Source organism: Hibiscus syriacus, unplaced genomic scaffold (assembly GCF_006381635.1).
Source record: "Hibiscus syriacus cultivar Baekdansim isolate YM2019G1 unplaced genomic scaffold, ASM638163v2 tig00004040_pilon, whole genome shotgun sequence".
Taxonomy (NCBI): Eukaryota; Viridiplantae; Streptophyta; class Magnoliopsida; order Malvales; family Malvaceae; genus Hibiscus; species Hibiscus syriacus.
In genome coordinates, this window is record NW_024061994.1 from 116,952 (window position 1) to 141,098 (window position 24,147).

The 24,147-nt window shown below is 36.8% G+C and overlaps 2 protein-coding genes across 2 annotated transcripts; one reads left to right on the forward strand and one right to left on the reverse strand.

The window, feature by feature from the left end:
* Window positions 1-5,213: 5,213 nt before the first annotated feature.
* Window positions 5,214-7,720, forward strand: LOC120187318 (cation/H(+) antiporter 4-like). The gene is made up of 3 exons (XM_039191060.1): window positions 5,214-5,948; window positions 6,225-7,147; window positions 7,717-7,720. Exons 1-3 carry the CDS (start codon window positions 5,214-5,216, stop codon window positions 7,718-7,720), a joined length of 1,662 nt encoding a protein of 553 aa, XP_039046991.1.
* A 5,256-nt stretch (window positions 7,721-12,976) lies between these two features.
* Window positions 12,977-13,359, reverse strand: LOC120187289 (indole-3-acetic acid-induced protein ARG7-like). The gene has a single exon (XM_039191040.1). It carries the CDS (start codon window positions 13,282-13,284, stop codon window positions 12,982-12,984), a length of 303 nt encoding a protein of 100 aa, XP_039046971.1. The 5' UTR covers window positions 13,285-13,359; the 3' UTR covers window positions 12,977-12,981.
* Between the last annotated feature and the right edge of the window lie 10,788 nt (window positions 13,360-24,147).

Genomic DNA, 24,147 nt, shown 5'->3' on the forward strand with positions numbered 1-24,147 from the left:
ATAAGTTTAGTCCTTAAAACTCAACTATAAATAGGCCTAAGTGTTTCATTAGAAATCATCCCAAAACAAGTTCTCTCTTCCTCTTGTATTCTTCATTCTCCCACTTTGAGAATTCTAAAGAATTCCATTTGTTGTAATATTGGCGATATAGTGAAGTTATCATCCGGTGTGGTGCCCGAGGAGTAGACGATATTCTCGTCGAACCTCGTAAATTTGGTGTGTTCTCTCCTTTATTGTTTTTATTCGGTTTTTTCCATTGTGTTTTAATATTCAATAGTTTGACAGATTTATCCGCTGTGCAACCTTTGGTGGTTTTGATCTTGACATTTTAGGTCAATTTTGAAACTACGTTCGTGTGGAAAATAACTTGATTTCCCCAATAATTGGCATCAGAGCTTCGATTGAGGTTATCCTGGTGGTTCTGTTGCTGAAAAGATACAATTCGTGCTATTGAATATTGTTCGTTGGAATTAAAATGCCAAAATACAGATCAGTTGAGACATCAAGCTCTTCATCCAGACCGGTGAGGAGGATGATGTCAAATACAAATTTCTCGATGGAGTTGTTCGATGGATCCGGTCATTTTGGCATGTGGAAAGGCGAGGTGTTAGACGCTTTAATCCAACAAGGTCTAGACATCGCCATTGAGGAAGAAAAGCCCGAATATATGGAGGAGAAAGAATGGGGAACAATCAATCGTTTGGCGCGCAGCACAATTCGATCTTGTTTTCCAGGGAGAAGAAGTATGGCTACAAGAACGAGACTTCTGCAAGTAAGATGTGGAAAGAATTGGAGGAAAAATTCCTAAAGAAAATCTCTCAGAAAAGATTGTTCAGATTTGATTATCAATCAGACACCAATATGAATGAACACATCACTGTGTTCAATGAGCTAGTAGCAGACTTATTAGGAATGGATGAAACCTTCAAAGATGAAGATTTGGCCTTGATGTTGTTGTCATCTCTTCCAGATGAATTTGAGCACCTTGAGACAACGTTACTTCATGGTAAGGATAATGTTACCCTTAAAGATGTAACTGCTGCTTTGTATAGTTATGAGCTTAGGAAGAAAACCAAGAAGGAGAGCAAGTACAAAGCAGCGGAGGCCATGGTGGCAAGAGGTCGCTCAAAAAGTCAAAAGCCAAAGTGGAGAGGGAGATCAAAGTTGAAGTCCAGACTAGGAAAAGATGAATGTGTGTCTTTTGTCATGAGAAAGGCCATTGAAAGAAAGATTGTCCGAAGTTGAAGAAGAAAGGAAAAGTTGCCCCAGATGCATGTGTTGCAGAGCATGATGCAAATGACTCTGACATATCATTGGTTGCTTCATCAACAACATTCCATTCAGATGAATAGATATTAGATTCGGGTTGCACCTATCATATGTCCCCTAATCGGGAGTGGTTCTCCGATTTAGTATAACTAAATACAGGAGTTGTTTATATGGGCAATGACAATGCCTGTAAAACTGTTGGGATAGGTTCAATTCGATTAAAGAATCAATATGGATCAACCAGAGTTCTGACGGATGTCCGATACGTGCCCAGTTTGAAGAAAAATCGCATCACGTTGGAAGCCTTGGAATCCAAAGGCTCAGTAGTCACTATGAGAGATGGAGTTTTAAAAGTCACATATGACGCACTTGTGATGATGAAGGGCATAAGAAAAAATAATTTGTATTACTACCAAGGTAGTACAATTATTGGAGCAGTTGCAGCAGCTTCCGGAGGTGATAATTTGGGCGCAACCCAGTTGTGGCATATGCGGTTGGGACATACTGGAGAGAAATCCTTGCAAATTCTGGCAAAGAAAGGATTGTTGAAAGGTGCAAAGGCTTGCAAATTGAACTTTTGCGAGCATTGTGTTCTGGGAAAGCAGAAAAGAGTGAAGTTTGGCACCACTATACATAATATAAAAGGTATTGTGGTTTATATTCACTCAGATGTATGGGGTCCTTCAAAGACATCGTCTTTGGGAGGAAACCATTATTTTGTAACTTTTGTAGATGACTTTTCCAGAAGAAGAGTTTGGGTGTATCTGATGAAGCCTAAAGATGAAGTGCTTCGAATTTTCCTGAAATGGAAAAATATGATCGAGAACCAGACTGGTAGAAAGATCCAACGTCTTAGGACGGACAATGGAGGGAAATATAAAAGTGACCCATTCTTTAACGTTTACCATGAGTATGGTATTGTTCGACACTTCATTGTTAGAAATACACCACAACAGAATGGGGTGTCAGAACGTATGAATCAAACACTATTGGAGAAAGTTCGATGTATGTTGTCTAATGCTGAGTTAGGCAAGGCATTTTGGGTTAAGGTTGTGACATATGCTGGTTATCTCATCAATCGTCTGCCGTCATCAGCGATAGAAGGAAAAATACCATTGGATGTATGGTATTGAAAACCTGCTACTGATTATGATTCCTTACATGTATTTGGATCAACTGCTTATTATCATGTGAAGGAATTCAAGCTTGATCCGAGAGCAAAGAAGGCTTTCTTTATGGGTATCACCCATGGAGTGAAGGGATTCCGCCTTTGGTGTTTAGACACCAAGAAGATAATTTGTAGCAGAGATGTTACCTTTGATGAATCTTCCCTAATAAATAAGGTAACAAATGAAGTTGTCCAGACAAGTAGTACTCCGCATCATGTGGAGCATACTCCAAAACAGGTGGAGTTTCAGTAGACGATGATCCCAGAAGTTGATGCAACTTATTCTTCAACTCCAATAGAAGAATCAGAAGATGAAGATGTTCAAACCCAAGAACCATTGGAGACACCAGAACCACTTGCAGTTACATGGCCAATGAGAGAAATTCGTAGACCTGCTCGATTTGTTGATATGGTGGCCTATGCCCTTCCAGTTGTTGATGATCATATCCCTATCACTTACCAAGAAGCAATACAAATCTTGGAAAGTGATAAGTGGAAAAGTGTCATTGATGAAGAAATGCAATCTCTCCAAAAGAATAACACTTAGAAACTGGATCAATTACCGAAAGGTAAAAGAGCAATTTGATGCAAGTGGGTATTTGCAAAGAAAGATGGATCTCATAGCAAGAAAGATGTTCTCTACAAGGAATGGTTGGTAGCTAAAGGCTATGCTCAAAAGGAGGGAATCGACTACAATGAAGTATTTTTCCATGTTGTGAAGCATTCCTCCATTAGAATATTGTTGGCCTTGGTAGCACAGTTGAATTTGGAGCTAGCTCAACTTGATGTAAAGATGGCTTTCTTGCACGGTGATTTATAAGAGGAGATCTATATGACTCAGCCAGAAGGATACAAAGATGGTGGTTGTGAGAAATGGGTTTGTAAGCTGAACAAATCGCTATATGGATTGAAGCAATCTCCGAGACAGTGGTACAAGCGATTTGATAGTTTTATGAGGAGGCAAAAGTACACTAGAAGCAAATATGATCATTGTGTGTATTTGAAAAAGCTCAAAGATGGATCTTTCATTTATCTTCTCTTGTACGTTGACGATATGTTGATCGCTTCGAAGAGTCAAAAGGAGATATATAAATTAAAGGCTCAGTTGAATCAAGAGTTTGAGATGAAAGATCTAGGTGAGGCCAAGAAGATTCTTGGTATGGAGATAAGCAGAGATAGATAGAGAGGGAAGCTTTGTTTAACACAGAAACAGTATTTGAGAAAGGTATTACAATGTTTTGACATGAATGAAAATGCCAAACATGTATGTATCCCACTAGCTTCTCATTTGAAACTTAGTTCTCAGTTATCTCCTAAAACTAACAGAGAACGAGAGTATATGACAAAAGTTCCATATGCTAATGCAGTTGGGAGCTTGATGTATGCAATGGTGTGTATGTGTCATGACATTTCACAAGCAGTTGGAGTTGTGAGCAGGTACATGCATGATCCTGGAGAAGGACATTGGCAAGCTGTGAAATGGATTTTACGGTATCTCCAACAAACCGTGGATGTTGGTTTAGTTTTTGAACATGATGAAGCACTTGGTCAGTGTGTGGTTGGATATGCTGATTCTGATTATGCTGGTGATTTGGATAAGCGTCGATCAACTACTGGGTATTTGTTTACTTTTGCTAAAGCCCTAGTAAGTTGGAAGTCTACATTGCAATATACGGTGGCCTTGTCTACTACAGAGGCATAATACATGGCTGTTTCAGAGGCTGTAAAGGAAACAATTTGGCTTAACGGGTTGATGGAAGACTTGGGAGTTGTTCAAAGTCACATTAGTCTCTATTATGATAGTCAGAGCGCTATTCACTTAGCGAAAAATCAAGTCCACCATTCAAGGACTAAGCATATCGACGTGAGATATCACTTTGTGCGGGAGATCTTTGAAGGAGGAAATATTCTACTTCAGAAAATTGCGATATCAGAAAATCCTGCAGATATGATGACCAAGGTGGTAACAGTAATCAAGTTCAATCATTGTTTGAACTTGATTAACATCCTGAAAGTATGAACACCTTCGGGTGTGTGGCGCTTGTGAGCGCAATTAGAGGCACAACAAATTTGGGGAGTTGAAGAAATTGAGTAGGCTTGGTAATTTCAAGCCAATGTGGAGATTTGTTAGATTTGGCTTGAAATTAAGTTGGAAAGTTGGAAATTTCATCTTGGTTGGTGGCCAATTTATTGGAAATTTCATCTTGGTTGGTGGCCAAACTTTGAATATGGGAATTTCATATTTGGTGGCTAACTTGTACACATTGGAAAATTCTTTGGTAGGTGGCCAACTTATTTTTCATGTTTGATCCCTAAAATATTATGTTATTTATAAGTTTAGTCCTTAAAACTAACTATAAATAGGCCTAAGTATTTCATTGGAAATCATCCCAAAACAAGTTCTCTCTTCCTCTTGTATTTTCATTCTCCCACTTTGGGAATTCTAAAGAATTCCATTTGTTGTAATATTGGCGATATAGTGAAGTTATCATCCGGTGTGGTGCCCGAGGAGTAGACGATATTCTCATCGAACCTCGTAAATTTGGTGTGTTCTCTCCTTTATTGTTTTTATTCGGTTTTTTCCATTGTGTTTCAATATTCAATATTTTGACAGATTTATCCGCTGTGCAACCTTTGGTGGTTTTGATCTTGACATTTTAGGTCAATTTTGAAACTACGTTCGTGTGGGAAATAACTCGATTTCCCCAACATCACCGTCATTGTGCCTATCATATCTTGTTTGATAACGGTTACGACTCGTCAAACTGGTGTCTATATGATTCACATAACTTACTTTCTTGCGACGACGTATGCCGGGATTTCGTTCCCCGTCATACATGACCTTCTCATGGAGTTGAGAATCCTGAATTCGGAACTCGGTAGGCTAGGATTAGCGGCTGCGCTTATTGGTGACATGATGACAATAGTTATTACGCTGTTTGGCATCTGGTTGAACAAGTTGTTTCAACAACGAACAGAAGGGGTTCTATTTCATATGGGAGTTACAATGTTTGTTACTGTAATTGCAGCGTTTGTGCTACGACCTGCGATGAAATGGATGGCGAACCACACGACCGAGACTGGCCGTATAAAAGATGTATGGTTCTATGTCATCGTTGTGGCCTTCATGGTGGCACCTTTGCTTGCCGGAACGATTGGTTTACAAACCAAATATGGTCCGATCATTCTTGGTTTGGCTGTACCGGAGGGACCACCTTTGGGTTCTTCTCTAGTCGAGAAGCTAGACCCTGTTAGTTCGGAACTATTTTTGCCTGTGTTCCTTGCAACATCCGGCATGAGGTTCAATCTATCTGACATTAGAGACCCTTCCCAGTACACCAAGGACCATGTGGTTGGAGCCGCGGTCACACTTTTTGTCAAATTTGGGGTCTCTTTGGTGCTGACCATGTTCTGCAAGATGCCCATAAAGGATTCTTTAGCATTTTCTCTTATCATGATATCCAAAGGCATCGTTGAGATTGCTTCCTACAGCAACATGAAAGACATGACAGTATGTGTCTTCTTCTTTATATGCTTATGATCACGTTTCAATTTTTGGACAAAATAACTCATGTTGGATGAATATTTTTAATTCACTAACGATTAATATATGTTGCTGATTTAACATTTTTAGTTGTGCTAAATTGATTACGTGACACATATTACGCCAACTATTTAGCATATACGAAAATACTAAATGAACAAAATGGGTTTTACATCAGCAACATAGGTCTAAAAAATATGCCTAACGCTATATTGTTTTTGTTCTCTCTTTGAACAATCGCAGATTATGTCGGATGAAATGTTTTGTTACTTGACGATTATGATCATTCTAGTGTCAAGCATTGTGCCAATACTTGTGAAAAGGCTTTATGATCCATCTAGGAAGTATTTATGCTTTCAGAAAAGGACCATCATGAATACCAAACTCAACCAGGAGCTGCGGATGATCAGTTGCATTCACGTACCGGACAATGTTAACTCTATTATCAGCCTACTGCATGCCTGCTGTCTAACCAGAGACAGCTTCATTGCTCTGGATGTTCTTCACCTAGTCAAGCTCCGTGGACGAGCCACACCAATTTTCATTGCTCATGACGCGCTACCGAAAACCAAGTCGAACTGTTCGTACTCTGAGAACGCAATCGTCGCTTTCAGTGAGTTCCAGCGAAATTATTTGGAGTCTGTATCGGTGAAAGTTTTCACTGCAGTCTCACCACCGAATTCTATGTACGAGGATATATGTAAGCTTGCCATGGACCGACTAACATCGTTTATACTACTTCCGTTTCACCGGTGGTGCATCGACGGGAGCACCGAATCTGAAGATCAAACCATCAGAAATCTGAATTTCCATATCCTTGAAATGGCACCTTGCTCGGTAGGTATCCTTGTCGACGTACGCCACAATCTTAATAGCTTCAATTTCACAGATAAATCATCATCATCACATAACTCCTCGTCCTACAACATTGCTGTGATCTTCATGGGGGGACAAGATGATAGAGAGGCTCTAGCCTTAGCTAAACGAATTTCTCAAGATGAAAGTGTTAGCCTTACTGTAATTCATCTCAAATCCAGCAACAGATTAGACACCTTTCGGGCTGAGATTGATCGAATGCTTGATGAGGAGATGTTGAGTGACATCAAAGAAAGTGTAAAGTCAACGTACCTTGAGGAACAAGTAACTGATGGAACTGAATCTGCAAGGTATATATTATCAATGATTAAAAATGATTTTGAACAGATATTATCTTATAATCACTCCAATCTATTCAAACAAATCAATTAAATAATTGATATTTTCAAAAGGAAAACATAATTGCATTAATCAGAAATAACGTCACGGCGTATATAATATCTTGAAAAATGCACCGCTAACTGACCAAATGGTCAAGTGCATGTTTTACTTGGGGAAAAAACAATCTTCAAAATTCGAGAATAATACATTCCCCTTTTTTAACCTATGTTTTTTTAATATTTTATGTTTTCTTTTTGTTTCTATTAGATTTTTGTTTAGTCGACGACAATATCAATCATAACGTTGGATCTCGATTATCGGTGATTATTAATTTTTTTACTGGTGATTTATGTTTTTTTAACTTTGTGACATATTTTCTCTGTTCTTGTGGCACGATCCTTACGATTTAGTTCGTTTACGCATACTTTTACGATCATTTTGATTCTCGCTCAAAGACTCTCACGACATTTCTTTTCTGATTGGTTTATCGATGGTCCATTATTGTTAGATCTCCTCTACGATAAAAGGTTGTTTGCAGGTAGAATCATAATTGTGTAAAAAGGTGTCTATCATATAGTTTGATTCGCTCACCACTCCTTCTTCACTTTATAAAGTGTTTCCTTCGACAGAGATAATTAGTTTTTATGAAGGTTATTAGATTCTTTTGATGTTGGTCTTTATTCTCAAATGAAAGTTTCCTTTTTCTTTGCATCTTTGAGTTTAATGTTTTGTTATAAGTTTTTTTTTTGGTGATTATTGTCCTTGTTCTTTTTTTTATACTTAGATGCGTTGTAATTTTGATTATTTCATTTATTTTGTTAGTAAAATTCAATTATCATTATTTTAAAAAAATATTATAATTTTTTTATAATCTAAAATAAGTACAAAACATTATATGTTCAAATAAAATGATATTTTAATAAAAAAAATATTATAAAGTTAAATGTGCTTAAAACTCATGTCTTCTTAAATTTTATAATAACAATCACACTAATCAAATAAGAATCAATCTATTAATTTTTAATTGGGTAAAGTACACAAATGGTCTCTCGACTATAGGATACTATTAAGTCTCTCGATCATTAAAAGTTATAAAATAGTCCTTCAACTATAAAATGTTACTTTGTTAAGTCCTTCAATTATTAAAAGCTACAAAATGGTCATCTGACTATTCATTATGTTCCAAACTCATCCTTTTTTCATTAAAAAACATTGTCGGTTGTCTAAGATGGATATTAACATGATGACTAGATATGATAGTCATATGAGAATCTGTGATCATATTTTATCATATCACAGTCAACATGTTAACGTTCAGCTCAGAATACCTTCAATTTTTTAATAAAAAAAAGACGAGTTTGGAACATAATGAATAATCGGATGATCATTTATAACTTTTAATAGTCAAAGGTATCAACAAAACAACACTCTACCGTAGGAAGACCATGCGACGAAGAAAACATCAGAGATGAACTGGAAAACCAGTGGGCTGATATACTAAAATTAGTAGCTTTGCGGGTCCCCTTTAGGCACAAGTTTCGATGATATTACAATATCCTACTGGAAAAATCAGAAGTACATGTCGATGTCTTCATGCATGCAAATTGCAAAGTGACAAAAAAGGATATATGTAATCTGTCTCCCTCTTTGTTCTGTTACTTGAAAATATTGAAACACCACATGCATGTATGTATGTATGTATTCTTTATTGTGCTAAGTAACGTGTTTTGTTGTCAGCGAAGGGTTAATTAGCACAATTTTACCTAGAAGTGTTTATTTACAGATAGCCAATGAATATTTCAGCATGGGGCAGTATCTGCAAGTGTGCTAAAACAACATAGCACAGTTACATGACCTATGGTCACCGTCTATGAAAATTTCAACATTTTCGAAATACCGATGAAATACTCTTCGCTGCACGGAATCGTGAGACCGCCCATCGGATGGTCGAATCCGAATTCTTCCTCGGCCATATTCAACAGGCCTTTGAATAGAGGATGGTTCAAGTAAGCAATAGGAATCATGAACCTCCTCTTGCTGGTTCCCCTACGTATACTGCAATGGCCTTTCGCAACAATCTTCGTCGCAGACGGATCCCAAATTCTCGACAAAAGGCATCCGCAGAGCATTTTCTTGGTCCGAGCTAACCCCACTGATTGTATACACGTATTAGACTTAGACTGCAATCAAAATAGTGTTAAAATGACACCTTTGGTACCTACACCTATATATAGTTGTGCAGCATAGTTAAAGTTCCACGTGGTTCTGTTTTGTCTGATACGAAGCATTCTGCCCGACCTTTACAAATAAACTCGAAAAAGTGCAATGTAGAAGTTGCGAAATCGTGTACGAAATACGTATTTTTCGACGCCTTTGTTTTGAATTACGATGCACTTTCGACATCAAAGACATCACAGGGCTCAAGTTAACATTGATGATTCGTTTTCATCATGTACTTGAAGCATTGAACTTAGCCTTAAAAGCTTAGCAGAGTCGTTTCCCCTACGTACCAAACTAGGCTTGGTCATTGCCAGCTTGCAATGTCTCTAGGTCTCATCTTCAATGCACATTTCTCGTAGACTTTTAAGATTCGCTTAACTTCCGCAATAGTTCTTCGCGGTGTAGTCATTTTCGCTTCGTTAGGAGTCGAGATTACAGACGATGAGTTCCGAGCTTAGATAAACCGAAACGTTTCAAACTTCTGCAATCAAATTGATTCATTGATTCGAATCAAAGCTTTGGGTGCATTTGAATGGTGAATTTGAGTGAAGGGTCTTCATTCTTCAAGGTCCTCGGTGTTGGTCCATTATACTAATATTGCAGGGACATCTCTTGATAACTCTAAGTCACCAACTATATAGATGTTTTCCAACACTAGGGACAGACATCAAAGAGGATATTATTGCAAAAGCAGTAAATGTAAATCTACTTGATCGTTTTGGTCTAATTTTGTTTTTTACTCCCTCTACGTTTGGGTTAGCTTGGAATTTAGTCCCTCTAGTTTTAATCATTTCCTCTCTGCAACTAATTTCCTTTCAACAGTTGTTACTACAAATTTGATTGTGTGTTGGTGAAGACGACGATGATGAAGCAAATTATTACAGAAAATGATTGTTAACTTAGGAGTGGTCTTTTTCTAGTATCCCATATGTTGCCACGTGGATGATTAACTGTGGGTTCTAAATGGCCAACCTTTACTCACTTACAAGACAAAACCGTCACTGTCCATCATCGTACTTCTAATTGTCCGGTCCCCACCAGGGCCAAAATGAAACTGTTACTCGTAAAGGAAACACCATGTTTATCCAAATTTTGGTAATTTCCCATGGATTAATTGTATCACATATTTCAAATTTATGACTTTATTCAAAATTAGGCTTTAAACTTCAAATTGTATTAATGGAGTACTATTCAAACTAATATCCACTAAGTTTTCTATTAGTTTAACGTTAAATTGGGTGTTAAATACTTGTTTGAATCTGACGTCAATTATATTAAAATATAGGGTACAATACACACATTGTCCCTCGACTATAGTATATTATTTTATTAAGTCCTCTGACTATTAAAAGTTATAAAATAGTCCTCTAACTATAGAATGTTGCTTTATTGAGTTCCTTTACTATTAAAAGTTACAAAATAGTCACCCGACTATGAAATATGTTCCAAACTTGTCCTTTTTCACTAAAAATGAACAAATATTCTGAGCTGAATGTTAATTTGTTGACTGTGATACGATAAAACTCGATCCTAGAATCTCAAATGACTATCATATCCTAGTCATCATGTTAACATCCAACTTAAAAAATTGTAAATTTTTTTAACGAAAAAGGACGAGTTTGGAACATAATGAATAGTCAGTGACCATTTCATAACTTTTAATAGTTGAGGGACTTAACAAAGCAACCTTCTATAGTTGAAGGATTATTTTTTAATTTTTAATAGTCAAGGGACTTAATAAAGTAGTATCTTATATTTAAGGGACTATTTGTGTAATTAAATCCGAAGCGTTAAAAACGATATCATTGGCATTTGAGAGGCCAAGGTGAAGTCAAAAAAGAAGTTAGGGGTCATAATTGAATCATGATTTTCTTGGGGCCAAAATGAAATTTTTACTATTTTATTAACTTATAATTTTATCATTTCTAAAGGGTCCCTAATAGGAGTTTTACAAAATTTTTGGCGTAAAGACCCTTGGATCCCAGCGGGATTTAAATATGCTGCACGTTAGATTCATGGGCAAATATGATAAAATTTACAGAACATAAAATTAAATTACAATTTTTATAGGGTAAACTATGCAATTAGTACTTAAACAATTAGATTTTGTCGGTTTTAGTACCTAAACTTTTAATATTTTTTCAAAATCATACCTAACGTTTAGTTTTTGTTTCATTTTAGTACCACACCGTTAAAAACTTAATGCGTTTAATATCTAAACTATCAGTTTTGGTCTATTTTAGTACCTAAACTTTCAAAAAAATTCAAAATTTAACGTTAAATTTTGAATGGGGGCACTAAAATGAAACAAAAACTAAACTTTAGGAATTTTTTGGAAAAAATTAAAGTTTAGGTACTAAAACATTTTAAAAATGATAGTTTAAGTACTAAATACGTAATTTACCATTTTATGAGATGTGAAATTCAACTTTATCACGTATTAGCTTATAACTTTACAAGTTTTAGAAAGATTACACCATAATTTTATTATATAAGGTAGCAAAATGCAACTTTATCATGCTTTAACTTATTTTGGAGGGACTTAATAATAATTTTACCATGCCATGGTCTCTTGTTAGATATAATACTTTGAGGATTTGAGCAAAAAACTATTTGAAGTTTGGTACTATTTTAGAATTTAAGTTATACTTTGGGGACGTTTAACGTAATTATCCTAAAAAGTTTGTAATAAAAATGGACTTTCATAGACTTCTCCAAACTAGGGTAAAACCATATATAACCTAAAAATCTTACAATATTCCTACTCTTACTCTTCACACTGTTTTGCTTTTGCATCATAATTTCCATGAATATAGAGAAAACCATCAATATTTTGTACTACAATATTAAAGAGTAAAGTACACAAATAGTCCTCTTATTATAGGATATAGTTTTAATAAGTCATTCGACTATTAAAAGTTATAAAATAGTCATTCGACTATAGAGTGTTACTTTGTTGAGTCCCTCGACTATTAAAAGTTACAAAATGGTCACTCGACTATTTAATATGTTCTAAAATCGTCATTTTCTGTTTAAAAAATGATGGTATTTATGGATTTAACATTAAATTGCTAACTTTTGTAACTTTTAATAGACGAGTGATAATTTTGTAACTTTTAATAGTCGAGGGACTCAATAAAACAATATTATATAGTCAAAGGATCAATTTATATTATTTTTAATAATCGACGAACTTAAAAAAGCAGTATCCTATAACCGAGTGACAATTTGTGTACTTTACCCAATATTAAATTACGACCGACAATTATATCATAATGATTTTTACCGTCATCGTAACATTACATTCGTAATTTAAAATCATAATTGTTTTCTTTTAAACATATCATAACATCTGTAGTATCCGTAATCGTGATACCGTAGCCTTACGACTAATTGACTGTATCCGCAACCGCATTTAGTACTCTGTGAATCTGCACCAACGGCTTCAATGATATGGGACATGTTTTTGCAAACCGTTTAATGTACAAAATTACAGTTGATTAAATGGGATTGGATTTGTCTGAGCCAGAGAACAAGACACTGCTTCATAGGTTGTTGTGGTTTTGCTGCTCCTACTACTGCTTCATCTATTTGAAGTGTTTAAGATTGCAGTAATTCTGATGAAATACACTTCGCTGCATGGAATGGTGAGGCCTCCCATCGGATGGTTGAACCCGAACTCTTCCTCTGCTCGATCCAACAGGTCCCGGAACAGAGGATTGTTCAAGAAAGATATCGGGATCGTGAATCTTTTCTTGTTGCCTTCTCCGACGTAAACAGCGATATGGCCTTTCGGGACATTCGGTGTCGTCGCCGATGCGTCCCCGATTCTCGCCGATAGGGTTTGTTGGAGCTTTTGCTTTGCATGAACTAATCCGATGCCCATCTTTGAGTATGAAATGGAGGAAATTTAAAGGTTGGCTTCAATGATAGAAAGCTTTAGTGGGTTTGAAATGACAAGTCCTAACCACACACATATATATACACAAATCACTATGTTGTAAAAGTTTTTGTAATCTGAATTTTATTTGATCCGATCCGAAAAATTTATGATATAACTCACTTATTGAATAAAAAAATCGCACATAACTAAACGTATTCTTATTTTCAACATCGATGAAATTTATCCTCATTTGTCTCTGATTTTCTTTTTTGTTTAGGGTTATTTTATAAAATTTGTATCTCTTCTTTTGTTTTGTGATCGTTTCTATTAGGGATGTGCATGAAACTTGGGCATAACATATGACAGGTGATAGGTTTCGACCGATCACTGTGTTGACACCCGTTTTTTGTCCGGGTTTTTTCCGTTATTTTATTATTATTATTATTATTATTATCGTTATCTTATTATTTTATTATTATTTATTATTACAATTTTTGCAGGCCTAATCCCTAAGCCCAACAGCAGAATTACAAGACTGGAGGCCCAAACTCGGTTGAGGCCCAATACCAATCCCGGCCCACTTGACAACCCAGACTGAACCAACCCATCAGATTAGGGTTTCAAACCCTAAATCAGATTAGGGTTTCAAACCCTAAATCAGATTAGGGTTTTAAACCCTAAATCAGATTAGGGTTTCAAACCCTAAAACAATTTAGGGTTTCAACCCTAATCCCCTAACTACACAGCCGCCGCTCAAGCCAGATTCCAATCCCCAGCCGCACGTTGATCTTCACCAGTCATGCCTGAGCCGCGTGAGCAACCGTGAGCCAACCCGAGCCACCAAGCCGAGATGTCCCGTCGCCGCCGACTGTTCTCCTGCATGAACAGTGACCGGTTCCTGTAAAAACAGTAACCAAGTCAAATAACAGTAGCCTAAATCCGAGAATCCATTTAAAAACAGATTAAATCCCGAAAAATCGGGATGTAATCATGCAAAGTCAGTGAGACCCATCTCCTATTTTTCTAGATATCATCATCTCACCAGATACTCAATAAAGAAGCAAGGGAAACGAAAGAAAAAAAAAGGAAGAAAAAACCAGAGGAGACAGAGAGAAATTCGAAATAGAAAAAAAAAAGAGAAGAAAGAAAAGTTTTACCTCCTCCTCGAACCACCACCGTGAACCTCGTTGTGACCTTCTCCGATCTCAGCTAGCCCCGTATCTGAAGGTAAAGCCTTCTCCTCTTCTAGGTTGGTTAGGGTTGGAGTGAGGTGGGTTTTGGGGTTTTAAGTCGCTTAGGTTTTGTAGGTGAGAGAGAGATGAGTTTACTCCCCATGGCCACCGATCCACGGTGGCCGGGGAGTTTTGGGTTCTCTGTTTGCTGAAGAGAGGGGTTGAGAAGGAGAAGTGTTGAGAGCCTTTTCGGCTCTCTGTTATGAGAAGGAGAGAGGGAGATCGGCTGAGGAAATGAGGGGGAGAGTATATGATTTTAGGGTTTCAGAATAACCCTTAAAAGGGTTATATTTCAGACGTCGAACGGCGTCGTTTTGAAGCATGAGTGAGGCCGAGTGATGGGATTAAGGGCTAATAGCCCATTTGGTCCTCTTACCTCTGTAATCTTGCACGCGTGTCCTTAGCATTTATGGGTAAACAACAGTTTAGGTCCCCCAAGCTTCTGTAAGGGTGTAATCTGGTCACTAAAGGAAATCCATGCAAGCTTATTTTAGCCTATAGTTTTATTTTGTTTTGTTTACATCACTAGTCTATATATTATGTAGGTTTTATGATCTTCGAATTTGGACATGTAATTTATGTTTTTCTTCATTTTGGTCACTGGACTGGTTATTGTTAATATTTCTGAAAGTTTAGACATTATACCCTTTATTTATGAAACTTTTATTTTGATCACTACTATCATATTTTGGGTTGAATTTCGATTAATGTCTATTTATTTTACTTTCATTATATCTTAGTCCTTATCTGTTTATTATTACATTTTTATTAAAGTTCGAATTTGGCCATATTATTTTATGCATGTTTCGTTTTAGTCCTTGTTTAATATTTGACTTAATTGTGGTTTAGTTCTTTATGTTTTTTTCATTTCATTTTAGTCCTATACATGATTATGGGCTATTTTTAGCTTAGTACATATGCTATTTAGTTTTTTTAGTATGAACTCTGATTTATCTGAAATTGTTATTTTAGTTTTTATTTTCTGTTTCTTTCATTGTAGTCCTTTAAGTTTCTGATTTTACCATTTTTGCTCTGTGAGTTTATGTGTTGGTTATTCTAGTCCTTTTTACTTGCTTTTTGATCCTGTTATCTTGGTTTATAATATTTACTTATTTTCATTGTAGTCATTTATATATGAATTTATTATTTGGTTATTTGTATTATGTAAATAATGTTGTTTGTTTCATTTAATGTAAAGATTCTACTTGCATATTTATTATATTTATTTCCATTGTATTTCTCTATTGTATATTATTCGAATAATTTCAAGAACACATATTTATAGAACGGGCGTGGAAAGTATCACTGGATCGAGGTGGTACAATCCGATACGACGTTCAAACTGAATAAATAAAAATGCAAATTTTTCCTTTTACAAGCTTATAGAAATTATTTTATTGTTTTTATTTTTTGATTAATTTATTTGATGGTCATATTGTTTAATATTTAAATTTTAATCTTTATTATTATTTCTTCATTGAATCTTAATATGAGTGATGTATGTTTGGAAAAGTATAATATGATGTATTTTATGTCAATTTTCGTCGTTATCTTTTAATTTAAAGAGAAAATATTCTTTACAAGTAAGAAATAGACGAGGTAGCTTTCCCGGCGGAGGATTGCAAATCTCGAGATTTCTTATCGAGAAAAGGATTTTTTATTTTAACTAATATTCAATAAATAAATCACAATTTATTTATTATTCTATTTTCATAATTTTCATTGTATCAATGGTTGTTATGTTAATATTAACGATACATAAATTAAGCATATCGTATTTTCTACTCATGACGATATTATTAGTGGTAATTCAAAGATAGGATATACTTTATAGATAAGAAATAGATGAGATAGCTTTCCCGTTGGAGGATTGCAAATCTTGAGATTTCTTACCAAGTGAAGTATTTCTATTATTTTAATTTTAACAAATATTCAATAAATAGATCATATTTTTTTACTTCATATTCAAATTGTAATTTCCACCATTTACGACGATGTGTAAGCTACACAGTACCAATTTTGGGCGTTGTGGGGTGTTTACCCTTCCCCACACGTAACCGACTCCCGAACCTGTTTTAAATGAATCTTTGGTAACGTAGACCAAATTTTTGTCTTATAAAATTATTTTTCTTAAAATTGTTTTTAAAAGACGTTTTTAGGTATTCAACCTACCTAACCCAAAGGTCGATGGCGACTCTTTTAAATTTTATTCAAATCCATTCAAAATCACCAATTTTTCCAAAATAAAGTCGTAATTGTTTTTAAAATAATATTTAATTGTTTTATGTTAAATTTATGCAAAAAAAATGGTTATGACAGCTTGGCGACTCTGCTGGGGACCTAGAGAGTCAGGCTGTCGGTCGCTTATATATGGTCGTTATGGTGGAAATTATAAGTTCGAATCTTTAGTAAAACTATGATCTACGTATTGAATTTTTATTGATTTTTATATACTAACATTATAATTGTTTTCATTTTTTCAGATTTTTTAGTTCTCGTTGAGTGTTTTTTTTCCTGTTTTTTGTGTCAAAGGTTTGTTTGTTTCTCCTCACACACATCACTTTCATTAGCATAACATGAGCTCTAGACATGAGTTTCGATCCAAATTAGTTAGGGTAATTGCTTTACTCTCGTAAGAATTTATTCTTCGTATGAGTTTTAGCAAATAACCCATGGGATACATACATTATACCTTCGTAGGAATTTATTCCTCGTATGGGTATAAGGCAGTGAATCCCCTCGAATTGAACTCGGTCCGTTTGAAACCTGTAATGGGTGAGGATTGAGGGTTTGGTAGCCCAAGGGGGCACTGACATCAAGGACAATTCGAGTTCCTTTTTTTCCTGTTAGAGCTGAAACCATGCATATAGTGAACCATAGAACGGTCACACTAGGTAGAGTCATACTGAACCTCTGTCCGTCAATAGGTACCCAAAATAGGCGTACACAATGGAGAAACCCTCTAACCTTTTTATTTTATTTATTTATTTTTGAGTATGTAGAATAGATTTATTCTGTTAAAGCATGTGAAATAGAATTTAGGTGCAGTTAGAATTTAATTAATTTAGGAGGGTAGAGAGCATGTTGGGTAGGACCCTTTTTGAGGAATATTATTCAGGTAGATAATGCATAAATAGAATAGATTTTTTCCTGTTTTACTTATATTTTTATGTTAAATTTATGCAATTGTTTGACTAACTGTTTGTTTGTTTTGTTTATTTTTTCATACTGCATAGACATATCATTAGAAAAGGCGATTGATCTGTGAGTAGCGATAAAGTGGAAAGACTTTCACGATGGAAAGGAGTTTCCTAAACAGAGAAGTGAATCCAGCAGATGTAAGGAACTGGTCCGAGGCCAAGCAGAAAGAGCAGGGAGATAGTCTATCAGGGAACTACGTGTCGGATCTGTCTGATTATACACCATCTTCTTTAAAACAGAATGAGCTTCAGGGATTGAAAACCATTTGGGAAAGTTGGAATTTATTGAGAGGCAAGCTTTTCAGCAGACTTATGGGGATATTTCATCTGATATACGTGAAGGTAGACCCGGTTCTCATACGAAGCATAATACAGTTTTGGAATCCGGCCTATAGTTGTTTCACATTCAACCGAGAGGACATGACTCCAACCCTCGAGGAATACCAATTTCTGTTGAATTTGACAAGCGTTAAAGTGGACAAAGTTTACTCCCGGTCGATAAAAGGGCCTTCCTTTAAGTCAAAGCTTGCAAAGATCTCGGGCACAAGCGACAAATGGGTGAATGATCGTTTGCAACGCAAGGGAGAAAGTGAGGGAGTGCCATGGTCTCACTTACAAAAGATAGCTGAAGCACATGTAGATGAAAACGTGCGTAGAGATGTATTTGCTTTGGGTATATATGGTTTGGTAATCTTTCCAAAATGTTTGGGATTGATCGAGCTAGCAGTAGTCGATTTGGTTGAGAAGTTAGGAAGAGAGGTGAATCCAGTCCATGCAATTCTTGCTGAAACTTTTCGATCTTTGAATATATGTAGAAGGTTGGGGGGAGGTCGTTTATGGGCTGTGCTCAATTGCTTACTGTGTGGATCAGAAGCCATTTCTGGAAGGAAGAAAAAGTCAACTATAACCGTTTTTTGAAAGATTATTCTCCTATTGCTGAGTACCTTACGAAGGAGTGGCCTGAAGTATCTCAGAAAGATCAATGGATTGATTTCTTCCGGAATCTACAAAGTCAAAACATAGCATGGCGAACACCGTGGCTGATGCATACACAAATCTTGTTCAAGTGCGGAGATTTGGACTGGATCATATTATTGGGACTGTGGGGAGGAGTGGGATACGCTCCTTTGTTGATATTGAGACAGTACGGTGCCCGAAAGTTTGTTCCCATGACTCATGGGTTGACTGGTGCTGAATTTGATTATAAAGAAGGCAATTATAGAAAGAAAATCAAAGATGCGGCTGATTCCTGGAGGATGACTTTTAGGACTAAAGTAATTGGAGCGGATGTTATCTGACGCCTGATTATGAAGCCTGGAGAATCAGGAGGATAAATGATAAGATACCTTTAACATCTGGAGAGGGATCAGGGTCGATGGAAGAACAAATCAGAAATATCCCTTCGAATTTGGAAATCCAAAGAATCGAGTTTGAAATGGAAAAGGCTAAAGATTCCAAGAAAATAGAAGAGATGGAGAGAGAAAACTTCATGTTGACTATCGAGGCTGAATTTCATGCCAGACAGTTTATAATGATGAGAGAACGGAAAGAGGAGGTGGAAGCCGATTTAGAAGATTTAAAAAAGGATTATCAAATGGTACAGCAAGTGAGAAAGAGACTTGGATCCAGAGAATTAGCAGCTGCAAGACGGCGAATCAAAGTCTGGAAATTGAGAACAAGTGTAAGATCAAGAAGATAGAAGCTGGAAAAGCAAAAGTATGCGAGCTAGAGGCCGATAAAAAGGAATTGGTCAAGCAGTATAAAGCTGAGGCTCGTAGAGCTCAAAAACTCCATGAAGAAAAAGAAGTCAGCCTGAAAGAATTAGAAGAAGAAAAGAATCAAGTCCAGGGGTTAAAAACTGAGATGAACAGTATAATTGAGGACTTTGAGGACAAAGATCGAAGAATTTTAGAGCTCGAAGAAGAAAGAAAGCAAAAGAAAGAAGAGATGTGGTCTGAGAGACAGGGATGGAATCGATTCCTCGATAGAAAGCAGGCAGATTGGATCGTGGATGCAGAGATTCTCGACAAAAAGTCAGCAAGTAGATGAGCTCACGGGAGAAATGGGAGAATTACAGATGAGATTCGAACATGAAATGAACCAATCTCGAGCTATGAATGATGAGCTCAAAAGTCATGTATCGAACCTTGAGCAGTCCCTTCTGCAAGTACAAGTTCCTCCCGCTTCAGTGGACCTAAGAGTTGCTCTCGAAGAAAACAAATCCTTCCAGAAGGAAATCAGAGAATTAAAGGGTGAACTCCAGAAATGTCGAATTCATATTACCAATCTAGAAAAAGAGATCAAACGCATCAATAAGGGATGGGAAAATACATACGAGCATTATCGATCCTTAGTAGAAGAACGCGAGCGCATGATGGGGGAAGCTATTGCTCAAATGGGTGAAGTGGCTCGGTACATGAACGAATTAGCCAATAGAGCGGAGATCATCCAACTGCGCACAAATCCGGTTTCTGAATATACAAGGGAGATCATCGCCATTATGAACGAAATTGTAGAGCTGAGTTTGAGGGCTAGGCCTTATATGTAATAGAACTCCTTTGTAATGAGTGAAACTTTTTATCCAATGAAAGTATTTCCGAATGGTTACTACTTGGGTCAACGCCTTTTATTTGCATTTCATACTTGCATCATTCATTATGCATAAGTAAATTCATCATTTATAATGCATCACCAATAAAATGTATCATTATAGCACATTACCAATAATATGCATTCGAATTTAAAAGAACAATAAAATTAATTTCGAAGGGTTATGTGACAGACGATTCTGGCAAGTAAGAACTCCAATCCTTATCACACGCGAAGTAGAGCCATGGAGGCCAAGCTTGATCAATTAAAGAAAGAAATGCAAGAAGATTTATAAGAATACAACAAGAATGGCAGGCAAAGATGGATCAGTCACAAAAGTCAATTATAGATCAAATCCTGCAAAGCCAGGCTAATATGATGAATGAGATGATGACCAAGATGTCTGGGTTACGTACTGAAACAGTTAAAGAACCAAGCGCTGCCCCTGTTGAAGTTTCTAGGCAGGAGTCTACCCCGAGACTAGTTATCTCACCTGAAAAGCTAGTGGAACATCCTGCAGGGTCTTCAGCTGTAAAGGTTCAAATGGCCACGACTAACCCTCAAAACAGTCCTTATGAGTATATTGATGTAGATCCTGAGGAAATGGAGAAACCTAAAACGGAAGTACCGGAGCATTTAAAGGACTGGTGCAAAGGGTTTTTTAAAGAAATGGGAAAGCAGGGTTCTCAAGACGGAATGAATGCAGAGGAATTGAGTCTTGTGCCAGACCTAGTATTACCACCAAAGTTCAAAATGCCGGAATTTGAAAAGTATGATGGAAAAACTTGTCCTGTTGCTCACTTGACCATGTTTTGTCGAAGAATGACAGGATTCGTGAAGGATGATGGGCTATTAATTCACTGTTTCCAGGCCAGCTTGACGGGGTCAGCTGTCAGATGGTATAACCAATTAACCCGAGCTAAAATAGGGTCTTGGAAGGATTTGGCCAATGCGTTAAAGAACAATATCAACACGTTACCGATATGATGCCTGATCGTGTTACTCTCCAAAATATGGAGATGAAGCATAATGAGACCTTCCGACAATATGCTCAGCGCTGGAGGGATATTGCTGCTCAAGTGCACCCACCACTTATTGAGAGGGAGTTATAACCATGTTCATAGATACGTTAAAATCTCCTTATATTGATCATATGTTAGGAGTGGCAACTAAGAGCTTCTCTGATATCGTGATGTGCGGAGAGATGATCGAGAGAGCATTAAAGAAGGGGCAGATTGTCGGTAGCCAAACTCCTGCAAAGAAACCCTATGTGAAAAGGAAAGAAGGAGAGGTGAATAATGTAAATTTCTCTGTGAGTAAGCCGAAGATGGGAAATTCTTCTTCATCCCAAGGAGAGACTAAGCGCGAGCATAACAATGAAAGGATGACGTTCACTCCCATACCAATGACTTACAGCGAGCTCTTCCATGGATTAGTCCAAGCTCACATAGTGTCACCAAAATTCATTGATCCAATTAAACCACCTTATCCAAAATGGTTCAACGAAAATGAGACATGCGAATATCATGCAAATCTCAGAGGACATAACATTGAAAAGTGTCTCGCTTTTAAAAGAGTGGTGGAAGATCTGATCAAGAGAAAGGTGGGTCCTTTATGATTCTGAAGCACCATGTGTTGCTGCAAACCGCTTCCAAATCATCAGAATCAGGGAGTAAACGTTATTGAGGAAAATCAGAGAGTTAAAGGAGAATTGAAGAAATAAAAACACCATGAAGGGGTATATGCTCAAATAAAGGAGAGAGGGTTGTTGAGCCCTAGAAATGAATGCTCAATGGAAAAAACAGAGAACTTTGTGAATACCATGGTGAAAATGGTCATCAGATTCAGGACTGTCAAGAATTCAGGCAAATAGTCCAAGAATTAATGAACAAGCAGGAGTTGCAGTTCTATGAAGAAAGAATGAGTGAGAATGAAAGATATATCTGCGCTTCTGAAGAAAATTCAAGGGAAGCGAAAAGAATTTAAAAAAGCCTGTCCTGGTCATATCGAAGCCAAATTACGAGGCCAGCAGTGGAAGTATAACATCTAGGGTGGTGATCAAAACCCCTGCGCCTTTTGCCTATAAGAGTAACAAGAGTGTTCCCTGGGACTATACATGCCAAATTAATACTCCTGAGAGTAAGAAGGAAGAGGTTGCTGAAGTTGGATTTTTCACCAGGAGTGGAAGATGCTATGCTCCTGGAAAGGCTGATAAAGCAAGAGATGTGGTTATTAAAGATCCTGAGGATAAATTGAATGAGCCTGTTAAGATTGAGGAGGCTCAGGAATTTTTAAAGTTTCTGAAACACAGCGAGTATAATATTGTGGAACAGCTTCATAAGACCCAGCGCGGATTTCAATGTTATCTCTACTGTTGCATTCGGAAGTACATCGAAATACTCTGATCAAAGTGCTGAATGAAACTTTTGTAGGGAAGGATATACCAGTGGAACGGGTGGACAGGATGGTAATCATATTAATGCAGATAATTTTATTTATTTTATGATGACGAAATACCTGAAGAAGGAAAAAAGGCAGGGGCAAGGCTTTACACATTACGGCTCATTGCAAAGGAGTTATCGTCTCAGGTGTATTAATTGACAACGGATCGGCCTTGAATGTTATGCCATTCGCCACTCTAAATAGACTTCTTGTGGATGTATCACAAATGAGGGTTTGTAGCAATGCTGTAAGGGCATTTGATGGGACGGAACGCAAGATAATGGGGAAACCCTCTCAGAATTGGCCCTACAACATTTGAAGTAGATTTTGTTGTCATGGATATTCATCCGAGTTATAGTGCTTGCTAGGGAGACCCTGGATTCACATGGCTGGGCAGTTCCTTCCTCCCTTCACCAAAAGCTCCGATTCATTGTGATGGGACTCTGGTGACCATCAAAGCGGAAGAAGATATCATTGCCTCTATCACTACAGATGCACCATATGTAGGGGTAGATGAAAATGCTAGAGTCCTCCTTCCAGTCCTTGGAATTTGTTAATGCTACTTTTATTTCTGAAGGCAAAAGAATTCCCATTCCTCATCTTTCAAAAAATACAAAGATGCAATTAAAGGAGACCTTAGCTAGAGGAGCAAAGGTAGGGAAAGGCTTGGGAAAGAAATTGCAAGGAATCACTGAAGGGTCGGCTCCAGTTCCTAAAAGAAATTATTTTGGTCTCGGATACACAACCAACGTACCATGATAAAGTCAAGGATGCACAAAAGCTTAAGGAAAGGAGGAAGGCAAGAGTAAAGGGAGAAGATCTTGTTTGGGGACCCATGGTCATTCCACCTCTCCAAATCTTTTGTGTCTGGAGGATTTGTGATTGACACTGAAACGTTAGGGGATATTGAAGATAAGAATTGTTGAAGATTTATTGGGAAGCCTGAGCATCAACGTTATCACAGAAGAGTCTACTGGAGAGTGTTCATTGGCATCAATCCGTCCGTGTCCTCCTGGCTATGTTTTGAACAATTACACTGTTGAAGAACTCCCTGTGTTCTATAAGCACTTTTCAAAGTAAGCATAATAACAAATCTGTCTCCTTTTGACCCAATATAATAGGGCTTTTGTAAAAGGACAAATTGTTATTTGTCATTGCTTTAATGAAACAGTGTTCTTCTTTCATTCTAATCTTAGCAAGTATTTTATTCATCTCTTGAGTATTCTTTATTCTTATTGATAATTATTCTCTTAATAAATATTAGATAAAATTTTGTCCATAGCCAAATATACTCCTTTTGATTGCAGGTCTTCAGATATCAACGGTTCGAGTGATACTTTTGAACCACAAATTGATTTTGAAAATGACATGTGTCTCGAAGAATCTGAGGGTTATAAAGATGA

Excerpts from the sequence above, each read along its gene's own strand:
- LOC120187289 (XM_039191040.1), bottom strand. The coding sequence starts at position 13,284 with ATGGGCATCGGATTAGTTCATGCAAAGCAAAAGCTCCAACAAACCCTA.
- LOC120187318 (XM_039191060.1), top strand. The coding sequence starts at position 5,214 with ATGATTCACATAACTTACTTTCTTGCGACGACGTATGCCGGGATTTCG. Across the intron at positions 5,949-6,224 it reads GCAACATGAAAGACATGACA|ATTATGTCGGATGAAATGTT; the intron begins GTATGTGTCTTC and ends GAACAATCGCAG.